The sequence below is a fragment of the Harmonia axyridis genome, chromosome 6, assembly GCF_914767665.1.
Source record: "Harmonia axyridis chromosome 6, icHarAxyr1.1, whole genome shotgun sequence".
Lineage (NCBI taxonomy): Eukaryota > Metazoa > Arthropoda > Insecta > Coleoptera > Coccinellidae > Harmonia > Harmonia axyridis.
This window is the reverse complement of record NC_059506.1, coordinates 23648982-23665230: the sequence shown is the minus strand read 5'-3', so window position 1 is coordinate 23665230 and position 16249 is coordinate 23648982. Positions and strand designations below refer to the sequence as shown.

The 16249-nt window shown below is 31.9% G+C and overlaps 4 protein-coding genes across 5 annotated transcripts in view; 3 read left to right on the top strand and 1 right to left on the bottom strand.

The window, feature by feature from the left end:
* LOC123681662 overlaps positions 1-8900 on the top strand; it is a 94129-nt gene extending 85229 nt beyond the window's left edge. For both annotated transcript variants that reach the window (XM_045619895.1, XM_045619896.1), the window contains 2 exons: positions 3376-4066; positions 6390-8900. In XM_045619895.1, coding sequence (XP_045475851.1) covers positions 3424-4066; positions 6390-7495 — 1749 coding nt within the window. In that variant the 5' untranslated portion in view covers positions 3376-3423 and the 3' untranslated portion in view covers positions 7496-8900. The remainder of the gene's footprint in view (positions 1-3375; positions 4067-6389) is intronic.
* Positions 8901-9671: 771 nt separating this feature from the next.
* On the top strand, positions 9672-10798 carry LOC123681660 (rRNA methyltransferase 2, mitochondrial). The gene is made up of 3 exons (XM_045619893.1): positions 9672-9914; positions 9967-10174; positions 10264-10798. The coding sequence occupies exons 1-3, from the start codon at positions 9748-9750 to the stop codon at positions 10633-10635; spliced, it is 747 nt and encodes a 248-aa protein (XP_045475849.1). The 5' UTR covers positions 9672-9747; the 3' UTR covers positions 10636-10798.
* A 442-nt stretch (positions 10799-11240) lies between these two features.
* Positions 11241-12461, bottom strand: LOC123681661 (ubiquitin-like protein 4A-B). The gene has a single exon (XM_045619894.1). The coding sequence runs from the start codon at positions 12371-12373 to the stop codon at positions 11984-11986; it is 390 nt and encodes a 129-aa protein (XP_045475850.1). The 5' UTR covers positions 12374-12461; the 3' UTR covers positions 11241-11983.
* Positions 12462-12541: 80 nt separating this feature from the next.
* LOC123681659 (aldehyde dehydrogenase, dimeric NADP-preferring-like) lies at positions 12542-14730 on the top strand. Its single transcript, XM_045619891.1, has 2 exons — positions 12542-12697; positions 12759-14730. The coding sequence occupies exon 2, from the start codon at positions 12801-12803 to the stop codon at positions 14289-14291; it is 1491 nt and encodes a 496-aa protein (XP_045475847.1). The 5' UTR covers positions 12542-12697; positions 12759-12800; the 3' UTR covers positions 14292-14730.
* The last annotated feature ends 1519 nt before the right edge of the window (positions 14731-16249 follow it).

Below are 16249 nucleotides of genomic sequence, written 5' to 3'. Positions count from 1 at the left end.
AATGGTTTTTTTGGACTCACAGACTTCCAGGACTCGCTTACGCTCGTCCTGGAATTTTGTCTATTCGTCCAAAAAAACCCTATTTTCCGGACTTGTTACGTAAATTACTATTGTTTCATGTTGATAGCACCAGTAATGAAGGAGTTCTGAGAACTTTTCATTCCACGCCATTCTCCAATTTTCTCTTATACCTTGAGAACAGTTGAATATATGAGGTTGCGGTTTTCACCAAATCGATTTTCTCATAAATCTAGCCCTAAAATGTGCCTTTCCTTTTTTTCTAGCTCAAAGGGATTCTGATATACCCTCACTAAACAACGAATTTAGGACTGACGGACACAATCAATTTTAATCTAGAATTCTTGATTAGTCCAATCGTTTGAGACCAATCTCTGCTCGAAATTCGAGAATTGTAGAAATTTGCAAAAAAAAAGGAAATCTAGATGAATCTAGATCAATGGTACATAATGAACCATTAAGTAATTGTAAATTGTAATCACGAGTCTATCAAGGCCTTTTTCTCTATACGTATCAGATCGTTCTCACATTATTAAAAACAACTGTTAAGTGTCAAGTGGCCACACATTATAGTAAATAGTTTATTGTCGAAGTTTATGTTCAGATTCAGGCCTGTGATGGGATAACAGATGAAGAAAGACCACCGGCAGACAGTTTGTCTGCATTTAACTATTCATTTCAATGGCCTTATTACTTCGAGAGTAATTACTTTCCAGACTGAAGATGATACACAAATTCAATTGATTACGTAATGTTTCAAATAACGAACATCTGGTCTAAACTACGTTTTAGCAGTCTCGATGACGAAGATTCATTCGGTATAAGCACTTCCTAGATGATCGATATAATTGATCAATACGTATTGAAAGCCATCATCAATCGCTTTACGTTCTCCTGAACGATCAACATACTCTTTAAATATGTATCGATCAATACATACATGGTGTTTTATTATTAACTGGAGAAAAATATATAGTCGTGTAGATGACACCGGGAGAATCATTTTTGACTTATGACCTTGTTTTCGAAGCATACAGGGTGTGCAACGTCATTCCTGAGCAATATTGTATGTGTGTGGTCAGTTATGTATAACCTGTGAAGTTACGATTTTTAGTCATATCAGAGTATTTTTGAGTGCTCAATTAGATCAAATTTACATTCCACAGGTAATACCTCAAGGTCGAGAGTTCGACTCCCATCAGATACTCATTGATATTGACGTGAAATTTTTATTGTGATAAATTTATATAACCACCTGGAATGTTTCCACAGTCCAATTTCAAAATTTTGGCCCTTATAGCCCAACCAGTTGTTTTGTTTCAAATTATGTTGGATAATAGAAGAAGAAATTTGATGGAACCGTGAAATTTTTTTATTACCATCTTCTGTGAAATCACTGGACTTACGTAAATTCAAACTTGAAGTAAAGGAAATTTTGTTGAAAAAATGTTATTATTCAGTTGGGGAATATTGTGTTGATATTTTGTCTTAGATTTAAGCTTCTATGTAATTTTTTTTTTTCATGTTGACTTATCCTATATACCTTTTGTATGGTGTCTTAATGGATGAATAAACTTATTATTATTATTATTATTATTATTATTATTCTGTTGTTGATATTCGTGTCAGGTATAAAAAAAGGATAATCGTGAAAAATTTCATCATTTTCTGGTGAAATTTTTTTTCACTGTAGGCATAAAAAAATTTATTCGATTTATGAACAATGTTTTTCACGAAAGTTCTCCGAAAATTGAATTCATTCAGAAAATCAAATTCAATTTGGCAACTTTGAATCAAGAAAACGATTTTTTTTTTCTGCAAAATATACTTACTTCATAATATTTTTTCATATTTTCCGAATGCTCAATCGATTCTGAAACCGAATATGTAAATAAAGTGGTAGTTTTAAATTTATTTCAAGCTATTTCATTCAAAATCAACCTGAAGAAATCAAGGTTCTATATTCGGAAAATATATCCATGTTGTCTATGGCTCTATAAATATTTGATTTTTGAAGTTTTCATTCTTGATTATAATAGACATTACTATTGTAGTTAAAGAAGAAGGAGAGAGATTATAATAGAATCTTTGTATTTTAGCAATTATTATTATATAATCGAGAATGAAAATCTCAAAATTTGACAGAAAAATATTCATTGAACTACAGACACATGGATATATTTTACGAATATAAAATTTGAATTTCCTCAGGTTGATTTTGCTTGCAATAAATATGAAACTACTACTTTATTTAGGTACCTACATATTCGGATTCAGAATCGATTGAGCATTTAGAAAATATGGGAAAATATTGTGAAATACATATATACTTTGCAAGAAAAAATCTCTTGTTCTCTTGAAAACCGGAAGTTTAAATGGAGAAACAATCGGTGAGAAATATTCTCTTGATCTTATTTCGAAAACCAGTCAAATTTGACAAACTTTTTTTTGGAAAAGCGGTTTTTACTTTATAACTTTCCATGTCTTTGTTCCATAGTTTTTTCGATGACATATTTGGATAGCCCGTGAAAAATACTATCATTGTGATGGGTCACTTTTAAATTATGCTCAAAGGATAAGCCATCCCCCTGTATATCTATGATATTGGATAGTTGACAATTTAAAGGTTCTCGAATATGCTTGCGTTTAAAACCCGTCATCAGAAATTTATTAGTTATAATAATATCAAGATTATAATATTCATTAAATCATTACAGGTACAATATATATTTCGCGAATAAAGTGAAAATAATAAATCATATATATAACTTGTTGTTTTTTTAATGCTACACAAGTTCATCTATGTACTTCAAATATACTCACGAAAACTCTAGTGGTATCAAATCACAGTTTTTGTAAGGTCAATATAAGTATGCAGTATATACACTTGCAGATATTGTATATTATCATTACGAGAATAACATGGTGTATTAAGTTCTGAAACATCTCCCAAGCACAATCTTACATTCTAAACACCGTCAGTAATCCTTAACAATCTAATCACAATTTTTGTAATGCCAATATAAAGATACAAAAGGTACCTACTTGCAAATTTTGTATTTTCTCATTACGAGAATAACATTGTGTATTGAGTTCTGAAATAATTACATCCCTCAAGAACACACCAAACACATCCTGTAACAATGTAACCTTCCAAATCAATCAATACATCCATCCAATAAATAAATACACATGTCTCACATTATACGAAATTTTATCCTATGAAACACGTGAGTAATGTATGAGTTGGAAAATAATTTTTTCCACTCGGCATTGAGCCAAATGGAAATTTACTTTTACGCGTACTTGAAATTGAACAGGCAGATTATTTTTACAACTCTTATTTATCTGTTTCAGATACGTGAACCATACTTATGGTATATCTAAGAAGATAAGAGGAAGAAAATGAAGGGCACAAAACCGTTATTTATGTTCCTGTTTGTATGGACGATAGCTAGATGCTATCCGACGAAACCTCTCAACGAAAGATCGACGGAGTTGACATGGCAGGCTTGGTTGCTGATTGATGAAAGCCAGAACAAACAACAAGATAGCACGTTGAAACGAAGAATTACCCCAAAATCTGTGTTTATAGCACCCACTTTCAGTCCGGAGAGCTTACCCGAATGCTCCGAAGGGTACCAGTCTGATCCAATGGGAAGATGCATAAAAATAATTATGCTGAACAAAGAGCTACACCTGGATTTCTTGCTTCAGCAATTAAACCAGAAGTTTGGAGGAATGGAAGACTACGAGTATGAGGATGAAACCACTTCCGGTCCCCTCAATATAAACATTCCTCTCAACGCAGTTCAAGAAGAAACAGATGTAGCTATTGTGGTTGCACCAACCAAAAATATTGGACAGAGTGCCTTGGACAAGGAGATGGATATGAACAAGACCTTGAGCGTGGAAAAAGTAAATGTGGCTGATATTGCTGGAATCCTTGGTTTGAAACAGGTTGCTGAAGTTGAAACTACAACAATAATGGGAACAGATACAACAACGCAAGAGCTGACAACAGAAACAACAACCGTCAACACACAAGGTGAGAATCAGCATCAGATACATTGATAATGTCGATTTCTTCAAAAAAATTATCAGCATGTTTCTTCTCAATAAAATAAATACTTCCCGAATCTTTTTTGACCAATTATACATTGAAACCATGATCCATCATAATTATACCGGATGATTTTTTAAGTTTAATCTGTCAAAACTCTCTATAAGGACAAGCTTACGAAAATTCTACGACCATAAATACAAAAATTTTTTTGTTTTCTCACGATTCGTCACAGAAGGCTCTGTAATCGAATATAAATTTTTCTTCTGTATGTTCTTGGCGTATCCGGTCAATTATTATTCACTTGAAATTTTGACCTTTCCTGCTGAACTGTTTGTTTTCAGTTTTGTACTGTCATTAATGATTTGTAAATGGCGAAATTATTTGTTCTTGTTTTTGATTCAAAATGCTTTCCATCGATTGAACAGGATGTATCAAATGAAAGAAAAAAAAATCAAAATAGATCTCTCTCATTTGGAATTTAGTAGAAATCTTCGTCAAGACGTCTATCTTCATGCACAGAACATTTTACAAAGTTTCAACGAATAGCTAGACTACTGAAAGAACTGTTTTATCTATGACATCTAAAGGTACGTTTTCCTCGAACAGTTTCTGTCGACCGCCGCGGTTTCGACAACTTGATCTAATCAGTCGCAATTATAGCAATCGCTAAGCTGGGCGGTGCTACTCGATTGCCAGGTTTGCGATTGGTTAGATTAAGTTGTCGAAACCGCGCAGTTCGACGGAAACTGTCCGAGGAAAACGTACCTTAAGACATGTTATGATCTTAACTCATCCTATTTGAAAATGGTGGAAATGAATCGAAAAAGTTCACCATTCACTATGCGAACAACCATGAAAATGTTTCTATTGTCACTGTTAAAAGGAGGATGATTCATGTTTTTTTAGGCAAACATTACATGCATTGGGGAAAATATTCTATAGCACAATAAATTAGTAACTTACTCGAAGGATAGAACAATGCCTTTTCAAAGGTTAACAAGAATTACTCAAATTGGTGCAATTCTTGAACTAAGAACTATAATAAAATTACAAACATTGTCCTAGATATGTGGAAAGTGCATCACATTTTTCAGAATGCCCTATAATTTTGCTACACAATTATACTTTCACGAAGAGTAGTAGATACATCGAATACAAATTTTCATACAATTTCATAACAAAAATGTATCTGTTGTCTCATATTCGTTGTCTAGTAGGGCTCAGAATATAGATAGAAGGAACGGAAAGTATACATTTATGCTCTATCCCGAATACAAAAGAGATGGAAGTTTAGTGTCACCAATCACAATCGAGCTAGCTAGCCGATTGTGTGTGCGAGTCATAGGCGTGGAGAATTGTGATTTGATTGTTGAATGCTTTATCAGGAATCCTTTTTTTATAACTTCACAATAGCTAAATTATTTAACTGAGAAAAACATTGACCCTTTTGAAACACGAAAGAATTTTTATGAATAAATCACAACTTTTTTTGCATGAATTGATAATTTCGAAATTAATCACATTATGTTACGCTACTGCTATAGTGTCCCGTCAGACAAGGAGTGACGAATGTTGGCATCAAAACAAATGCATCAGTTACAAGCAGTGGCGACGCTAAGGGGGAAGCCAGGGGGCCCGGGCCCCCCTAAAATTCTGCTGGCCCCCCTAAAATTTGACGTAATAAGGCTAAAAGATTAGCAGAACTATAATTTCGCTCTTGGCCACCAAGGTCTCCGGATTCAACATCTGTAGATATAGAATGTTTTTGTTTTATGTTTATAGCACCAGTAATAAAGAAGTTATGAGAACTATTCATTCCACTTCATTTTGCAATTCTCTCTTGAAGCTTGAAAGAGTTGAATTTATAAAATGGCGGTTTCCACCAAATGAATTCTCTCAAAATCGTGCTTGAAAATGTGCCATTCATTTTTTTTTCAACTCAAAGGGATTCCTAGACAACGAATTTGGTACACCCGATAGGTACTCTTTCAATTTTGAGAATTACTTGAATCTGTATGAAATCACTGAAGTTTTACATGTACGAAAAGTGAAAATCAAAATTGTGCCAATAATCACTATTACATTATTATTTCAGGGGTAAACTCGAAAATCCAACGAATTCAGAATCCATTGTTCCCTACAAGATGATTAGGTTAATAGAGCTCTTATTGACGAACTAAGAAATTACTAGGTCAAACCACTTTCGCTCTTTTCCTCATGACAATGGTCATTATTCGAAAACACGGCTTACTTAGTTCTTAGGTCTGCTGAATATATGTGTTAAAAACCATTTTTGTTCTTGCAGGTTCAACATCAGAGTTAAACGCTCTTTTCTTCTTGGATTCGAAGAGACAGGTAGAAGTCAAAACAGACTCAACAACTTTGACATCTACCACATCAAATGCCGCTTCTACCGAAGGTTATGTTGACAGTAGCACAACTCAAAAAAGGGGTATTCAGGACAGCGAACTCACTCTGTACCAGATGGACCAAGCACTCCCCTATACTGATTCATCAGTATCTTTCGTCGATACCAAAAGAGAAGTTGTTAAAACGAAAGATGACCCTACGACCACTGAGAAAATAACGGAAAGGCCACCTACAGCATTCACAGTAAGATCCACTCTGATGGTGCCCAAGAATCGAACAAATTCTTATGATTACGTACCACCTCTACCAAGGGTTTCAACACCGGCACCTTTCAGAAAACCAAGTCATCAAGATACCACAACAGCTTCCATCTTATTCACCCCAATAGACAATGTGCTCTCTCTGGAAGATAGCACAGTTGTTCCCAAGAATACAGGCGCAGTTTTGTCTACAGGTTCTCAAGATACTTTCAATGGCAACAGCAATAATAAATTTTTTATCCAACTTGGAGATTCTTCTAACGAAACCTCTAACAGTCTACCAATAAAAACGGATATTAAAAGGGTAGCCGATTTTAATAAAATAGCGTTTCCTACAAAAGGAACTACCCTTGGTAATACTGGGAGCTGGATATTTAGTTTACCTTCATCAAACAGAGTGAGATTTCCCACATCACAATTTTCATCACCACCCTCAAAGACAACCTACTCATCTGATAGATTCGGAGTGCAATTGCAAACTACCAGTTCACCAAATGACGAAAGAAATCATTTGAAGACTTTATCAGATATAAGCCCAACTCCACTCAATTTGACCACTCTATACGAGAGGATGAAGGCACATAGGGAAAACCATAGAAATAGAGAGAAACATAGTGAATGGTTCCATCTGCCAACAAAATGGTCTAACACCTCACATAAGCCAATGGTATTGAGGTTTTCTAAGAAGAATGGCCACATGGATAGGCAAGAGTTTCATTCTGGTTTTCTCAGGCAGATTGATGCTAGAGCCTTTGGGTTCAAACCGACGATACAAAGATGATACCTACCAAATGTAGACATCACCGCAGCTTTTTGACTGCTTTGTATATATATTTACAAATGTTTTAGTTTGTACTCATAGTCTGAACAGTACCTTATGATTTTAAAAGTATTATTGAAATGAGCTGTTGCTCAGAAGTTGAAGGAACATTTCAAGTCAACTTAGATGGCTGAGTTGAAATATGAATCGGGAAGAAAAATCCACAAAATATTTAAAAATTCAGACACTAATATCCTTCACAATTATTGATACCGAGTTAACAGAACCTTGATTTTTGTGTGGCTCCTCTGATTGTAGATATAGAAAGAGAAGTAAACTATGTATTTCCAAATAACAAATTAACAAGGCTCAAAAAGATAAGAAATACCTAGCTACTAAGTTTCAGAAAAAAATTCGTTTCAACTCTTGACTAGCAGCTCGATATTTATTTATATTCAAATAGTTCACAGAAAGTTATTACTACTTACCTCACAGTTTGTATATTTTAAGAAATCCAAAAGTTTTTAATCCATATCATATTTTTTCTTCTTCAGTGATACATCACATTGTAAGAAACTGATTTTTTTTATCGAATTAATAAGCTGTTCGAATATATGTGAAATAAATAACTGAATGTATTGTAGAATGCCATGAAGTTAAACAATCAGTGGTCCCTAGTTAAATGTTTGTTTTTGTCCATATGCGATTAACATTTATCTAACATAGGTATTTCAGTTAATTGAAAACCATTCATTTAACTTGTCTGTTTTTCTAATTGTATTATATTATTATAGTCATGTATATAATCAATTTTACTCATTAGGTTAAGATTTAATTTATTATGTTTTTTAGATAAGCACAAAATTTCTTATTTTCATCAAAGAGATCCCAAAGAACTTAAAAAAAAATCATATTTCCATATATTGGCGATTCCAACATTATTGTTATAATGTATAAATAATGTTTCCATAAGTATTGAATGTCTGTTAGTTTCATTCAGTAGAAGAAAAAACGGGAAATTAATTTCTCTCAACGAATAAATTATAAAAATATTAAGGATAAAAAGAGATTTATATCTTTTACAAAGTGTTTTCCTACCTAGAAATTGTAATGATATTTGGCGTACTCAGCATTCCATTCGAATATATATTTTCAAAGCTAAGTTTTTCACAGAATTACCAGTAATTTTATCTTTTTTTCCGAATTATATCTAAAAAATTAAAAGAATATAGTCTCTAACAGTATTCATCATAGTAATCATGCTTCTTGCATCTCAGAATTTCAAATGGAATGTATCAGGTAATTGAAATAGATCCGTTGATTCTTTTAAATTTATCGAAACGAAACTGTTAAAAAATAATTAAGAAAATTTTGTGTCAAAAATTGTCGTATGTGCCAGTATGTGAATTGAATAAAATATTTGGAATATTTTTATTATTTTTTTTTAATATAAATCCCTATATCATTTACCTAAAATTGAATGTGGAATCATCCTAAAAATTAAATATTGAAATTTAATTATCCTAGGTAGAAGGCACTATTCTATTAGTCTAATTCTCTTCTGAACATGCTGACAAAGGATGAAATTTAGAAATAAATATTGAAAAATCTCATTGAATTTTTCAGAGAAATCAAGGTTGGAGCTCTTGTTTTGCTGAGTCTAGCTGACGTGATGAAAAGTAGCACAATATAAGTTTTATCACATTCCGTTTGAGATAGAATTAAAAATTTTAAATCTTATTACTAAATCAAGCGTAGGCTGCGCCCTCTACAATATTCATTTTCATGTGTAGGAAAGATCATTGTCAACAGAAGTATTTCGGAACAACTCTTATAGCTCATCGAACACTAAAATATAAAAATTTAACCGGTAATTATTGCAGAAATGCACGTCAGCCAAGCTATCGACCATATGCATGAAATTTCCGTTTTAGCCGATAGGTGGCTAGGTGATAAACTTAATTGCTTGGATGAGTTTCCTTTGAAAACAGATATTATTTTAAATATAAATTGGAATTATATTTTATGGGTTCATTAGCTTTATCCATCGATTTCAAGAACTTCATTATTTTTTTAAATAAGAATTAAGTTTGATCCATTCAATGAAATGAAGTTTGATAAAGAAATGCAAAATAGTTTATATCGCAAACTTTTTCTAACTAAGCGGTAGCTCTAAAGTATCAAGAAAACTGTCAATATTTTTCTAACCTTAATCTTTTTGTTAAGTTATGGGTTTACTTCCTATTCTATCTGAAATATAAATAAACTATAAAATGAAGATACCTCTAAGTCAATGTTGCAGATGTATAAGTACAAGCCGAAGTTTGAATAAGAAGGTCATACCAAATAACGCAAAAAATAAAGGAGTAAGTTCTCAATTGTGGTTGAAGAGGCAGTTATCAGATCCATATGTAGAAAAAGCGAAACAAATGAATTACAGGTTTGTCATATTATTTTAAAATATAAATTAAGTAACATATTGTATGCCTTAGATGTCGAAGTGCATTCAAACTTGTCGAAATCAATGAAAAGTACAAAATTTTACTTCCTGGACAAACAGTTATCGATGTTGGTGCTGCTCCTGGATCTTGGACTCAAGTAGCCGTAAAAGAAGTCAATAGTAAAAGTGATCCAGTTTCTACTCTGGAAAGAGTAGGAAAAGTAATTTCAATAGATAGGCAGAATATATACCCAATAGAGGTATTAAGAAACCTTAGAATAGAATAATATATGTATAAGAATTATTATTACTAATTATGTTACTAATGAAATAAGAGTATTCGTTTCAGGGAGCTGTAATATTGAGTGGCATGGACTTTACGGAACCCAAGAATCAAACAAATCTGAAAAATGAATTAGGTGGAACTAAAGCTCATGTTGTCATGTCTGATATGGCACCGAGGGCCTCAGGTATACGAGAAATGGATAATGAAAACATGATGAAATTATGCTATAGTGCTCTGAGATTTGCTGTGCAGGTTTCAGAAGTTGGTGCTACATTTCTCGTGAAATTGTGGCAGTGTGGACAGTCCAAACAGTTGGAAACAGATATATCTCGTTTTTATAATAATGTTAAATTTGTTAAACCACAATCTAGTAGAAATGATTCAGCTGAAGTCTTTATTTTAGGTAGATCTTTTAAAGGATTAAAACTAAGTTGAATATAAATAAGATATATGGAATTAAATTTAATTTTAAAATTGAGAAATAATTTCAATATAAAAAATGACTAGACAGATAAATATATTATTTTGATGATTATTCAATAATATTAATCAAATACATATTTGAAATAAGCATTCATTATAGATAAGTATATAAGTTTTTTGCGCTGATTAATATTTTGTATGCATTCAGAAAATACTATTGACTCCCCAATGAACGACACTCTCATTTGCAGAATCTTTAATTATAATTAACTGGGTTTTATAAAACTTTCATCGTGGTGATTTGCTCGATCAAATCATTTCTGAATTCAATTTCATTCATTTTTGACACTTCCAAAATTTCAAGCTACAATCAATGCATTGATCGGTCAATCAAAGTTTTATGAAACGTGTCGTTTATCAATCGATTTTCATTGAATCTTTGACAACCATGTTTTCTTCATCAGCAACTGATTACTTGAACCTCAAGTTAATCCATTGCTAACTTGGAATATTTTATATGAAGTCAATCAATGCATTAGACTTCAGTTTTTGCAATAAGTATAATTGCGTCTTCTATTCTGATATTAAAATTATTTTCTTCAGATAAATAAGAGGTCTACTGGAAAACAAAGAAATTTATTGAAAATTACCTTATTCTAGTCTCCTATAAAACAATGTTATCTGAATTGCTATAACAATAATTTTCAACATCTTGTGGGTGGTAGAAATTGTCATGGCTGATATTTAAATAAAAAATGACCACTAGTTTGGACTCCTATGTAAAATTATCCGATTAACAGTTATGTAGTTATCACTAATTACACTCAAACACCGATTTCTAAAGTGAAAATGAACTACAAGCTCGACTCTGATATGACGAACCAAAATATACATATATTTTATTAAAATCAGTTCATTTTCAATCAATCTGATTAGATATAATTGAAGCTTGTTTACTTGAATATGTTGACCCTTTTTCTCCTTTGTATCTTCAATGGAATATATTATATATTATTGAACTTGCAAAAAGGAAGTCTTCATTATTTGATAAATGCTTCTATTTATTTTTTTCAAGCTTAGTACCAGTTAATAATACTAGTGTGCTTTGAATAACTGAAATATTTAAATATCTTAATCCTGAGGGATAAGAGATATGAGGATCAGATATTATGTCCAATCAAATAAATGTCACTTATAAGTAAGTTTTACCTCACATGAACATATTTGACCATTCAAAATTATTACAATATAAGAGGCCAAACTTCTTTACAATAGTTATATCTTGCACATAATCTCATTGTGAATTTTCAATAAGTTCTTCGAATGAATTAAATTAACTTATCCTAACACTGAATATTAACTACAAATGTTCTTTTTCTGACATTGCTATTCTCTCCAGATCATCTAAGCTTAAGTTATGTACTCTGGTGTTGAAGTTTTTCATGAATTCTTCTACTATCAACTTGCACTGTTCTTCTGTATAATATTCTTTTAAAAATCTGGCTAGTATTGTGTTCAGTGTGTCTTGCTTTTTAATTGCAACATACAATTTTGTACCATCTTGAATTTTTGGATAATAGCTTAGGGGCTTATCGTCTTGCAAAGTCTTTCCAGATAAAACTAGTGTCTGTTGTGGAGCAGGTATACTGATATCAGTTTCAATTTTCTTTTTCAATTCTGCAATAGTGGTATTTCCATCCACATCTACTAAACAATTTCCACCCTTGAGACACTTCACCATAATCTTCATTTTGAAATTTTAAATAAAACTCAAATTAAATTCACAAGACCATATGAACAAATCTGAAATATTTTGACTTATGAAATGTCAACCTCAATTTTAACATTGGTTAAATGGAACTACTAAAACTCGTTCTATGCTACAGTTAAATTTTAAATTGCACAATATATTTCTCTATGCTCGATTCGATTATCGAATGCAACTTTTTATGAGTAATGAAATTTTAATTATAGTTGATTATATCGAAATTACAGAACAAAACGGTAATCAAAAAGAAGATAAACTTGATATTGTTTTGTCCGTTTATTCTTATTGAAATCCTTTTTCTAGAAGGTAACGTCATTAGTTGAATGTAATTTTTTCATTATTTTATGGTTGATTTTTTCTCTTACAGTTTATTTTTGGGAGGTCGATATAATTGGAAAATCATAACAAAATGAATGCTAAGGAAATGATTTCTAGACTAAGAAATAGTTACGATAGCGGAAAAACTCGACCTTTGGATTATAGAATTGAACAATTAAAAAAATTGAAGAAAATGTATTTGGAAAATCAAGAAGTCATAGTTCAAGCATTATCTGCAGATCTTCATAAATGTAGACATGAATCCATTGTAATGGAATTTATGTTTCTTGTTAATGATTTGGATAATATTCTTGTAAATATCAAAGAATGGGATAAGCCTGAAACACCTGAAAAGCCTTTCGTCAATATATTGGATAAATTATATGTGTTCAATGATCCATATGGTGTTGTTCTAGTAATTGGAGCCTGGAATTATCCATTTCAACTTCTTCTTATGCCTGTAGCTGGTGCCATAGCTGCAGGCAATTGTGTTGTTATGAAGCCCTCTGAAGTTGCTAGTAATTCTGCTAAAGTGATATCTGAACTAATACCAAAATATTTGGATAATGATTGCTATCAAGTTTATACAGGTGGTATACCTGAAACAACTTCACTTCTGAAGGAAAAATTTGATTATATATTTTATACTGGTTCATCTGGTGTTGGGAAAATAATTCAAGAAGCTGCTGCTAAGCATCTCACACCAACAACTCTAGAGTTAGGAGGTAAGAGTCCTGTTTATCTTGATGATAGTGTTAATATGAAAACAGCAGTAAAGAGAATTCTTTGGGGTAAATTGGCAAATGCTGGACAAACTTGTGTAGCTCCTGATTATCTTCTATGCACCAAAAATGTTGAGAAAAAATTCCTTGAAATATCTAGAGAAATATTGAAACAGTGGTATGGTGATGAAACAAACAAATCTCTTGATTTTGGACGCATCATCAATGATGCTCATTTTCAGAGAATTCAGAAGTTACTCAAAAGTGGATCAGTTGCTATTGGGGGAAATATTTTACCTTCAGAACGTTATATTGAACCAACAATTTTAGTAGATGTTAAACCAACGGATCCTGTAATGATGGAAGAAATATTTGGTCCAGTGCTGCCAATAATAACAATTGGAAACTTACATGATGCTATTACCTTTATCAACAAAAGAGAAAAACCTCTTGCTATGTATATTTTCTCTAAAAGGAAAGATGATGTGAATTTATTGATAAAAAATACAAGTTGTGGGGGAATATGTGTTAATGACACTATAATGCATTTGACTGTTGATACATTGCCTTTTGGAGGTGTTGGTAATAGTGGTATGGGTCATTATCATGGTAAATATACATTTGACACCTTCAGTCATAAGAAGTCTTGCCTTTATAAAAATCTGGGTGTTATTGGGGAGAAACTAGGTGAGTCTCGTTATCCCCCTTTCAATGAAAGGAAAACCAAATTTTTAATGACACTCCTTAAGAGAAGAGCTCCAATGTCATTTGGATTCTTAAGATATGTTTTGGCTTTTGGCCTTGGTGCAGCTTCAATTTTTATGTACTATAATAGTCAAGGTATGATAAGAAAAGGTTAGATATTATATGTGACAGTTTCATATACGTACACTATACATTGCAAAATATTTTCATTACAGTAAAAATGTTGATATTACAGATTTTAGTTATTTTTAAATTTGCTTGATAAATTCTTTATGAAAACAGTATTTTTGACTGTGGTTGTAACAAATATATTTGCTTTTGTTGATATGATTTTGGTTGGAAATCTAGTTACTGACAAACTATTGATTTTTAGTTGGCCTTAGTGGGAAAATGGGTAATAATGATAAATTTGATTGAAATATTCTTATTATGTGTGGTATAATTTTACTACTTGACATATATTTTATTTTCGTAATTTTACATGATCTAGTTACTTGTTTGTTAATTATTATATTTTATATGAAGTGTTGAATATCTTCTGTGAATGAACAATTGTTTATAATTGTATTTGAAATAAATTGAACATATACAAAGCACATAGTTTATTTTACCTTCAAGATGCTTGAACTGCATCTGAAGATCTTCATGAGAAATTCTTTGAAACGATTCAAAATTTCAATTTGCCCAAAAATAGAATGGACTAGTTTTCATTTTTTTGTTAAGGATTAATTCTAAAAATTTAAGTAAAATGAAACAAAAATGTGGAAGAATCATTGAAATATCTCTAGAAATGAAAAAGTTATGGGACTTTGAAGTTGCGCTTGGAAGAATAATTTCTTAGTACGTGTAAGTGGCGTGACGTCACACACTAGACGACTGGTATTCGCAGAGTGGTTACGAATTCATTGGTGTACAATCACTTGTGCCGTTCGTGTCGTGTTTTGTTCGTTACACGATGGCTGAAATAACTTACTATATACATACATGTAAATTACTTTTTTCTTTTTACTTTTTACTCCTCACATAAATATGTTTTGCCATTGATAGACTTCAACAACCAGTACTCAACTACAAACTGTTTATGAAACGTTTTTTAAATAAATCATCGTTATAAGTTGAACCATGATGAAGCAAACTCAAAAGTAGATACTTACTTGAAAAGTTTAACTCCTTTTATTTCAGCACTGACATAAGATGAATTTGAAGAAAAAAACTCCATCACTGCGAATATATCTATTTTAGGCAAATTGTCACTTTGTCCTTTCACGAAGCCTTCTTCCATTATGGTGACATAAAAATAAAATTCGAGTTAAAACTACACTGTACAACTACAAACGGCGCGAGAGCCTTGGCGCGGCTAAGTATTCAAACGTAATTTATGGTGTAGCGATCACAGGCAAGTGCAGTGACGTCACAGACCAAAGGCGTTCCGCGTTAAAATACGTAAATTCAAATAATCTATTTCTCAGTCATTTATTGAGGGATTTTCAAAATTTTTTCACTGATTTATCAGTTTTGCTCTATATTTTAATTCTATCGTGTCAAATATAGTATTATCAACATCACTAAACTAGTCCATTGCTGCAGATGTAATTTTTCAATTTCATGTACCTATACTCCTCACATAAAAATCATGTATGGTGATTTGCTCTGATGACTATTTAGATATATACATACTTAGAGAAATATGCAAAATTCTTTTTTTTTCCACCTATATGCAAATAATATCCGAAATAACAATTCCGCACACATTATAAATATGAATTCAAGATGTGGCGACTTTTTCATTTCAAGCACTGTGCTTTTACCGAGTAGGTGGCGCTTTACGGTACAACCCCGTGCAAAAAAGTCGCGTAATCCATGAAACACGTATTAGTCCAGGTAATATGTGTTTTTCACAGGAAAGTTTTGCGGTAGTTTTGATTCCTTCAATTTTTTATGTTTTCTGGGATAGGTACTGAATCTGAGGTTTGCCACCATAATTTCGAGGCGGAAAATTGAAAAAACAACAACAAAGGTTAAAATTGATCAATTATTAATAAAAAAAAAAATGTCAGATACACATGAATTATTTTATCAAACTCCAACTGCAGTTTTGAAATTGCATGAGAAA

Excerpts from the sequence above, each read along its gene's own strand:
- LOC123681660 (XM_045619893.1), top strand. The coding sequence starts at position 9,748 with ATGAAGATACCTCTAAGTCAATGTTGCAGATGTATAAGTACAAGCCGA. Across the intron at positions 9,915-9,966 it reads GCGAAACAAATGAATTACAG|ATGTCGAAGTGCATTCAAAC; the intron begins GTTTGTCATATT and ends TGTATGCCTTAG. Across the intron at positions 10,175-10,263 it reads AGAATATATACCCAATAGAG|GGAGCTGTAATATTGAGTGG; the intron begins GTATTAAGAAAC and ends TATTCGTTTCAG.
- LOC123681661 (XM_045619894.1), bottom strand. The coding sequence starts at position 12,373 with ATGAAGATTATGGTGAAGTGTCTCAAGGGTGGAAATTGTTTAGTAGAT.
- LOC123681659 (XM_045619891.1), top strand. The coding sequence starts at position 12,801 with ATGAATGCTAAGGAAATGATTTCTAGACTAAGAAATAGTTACGATAGC.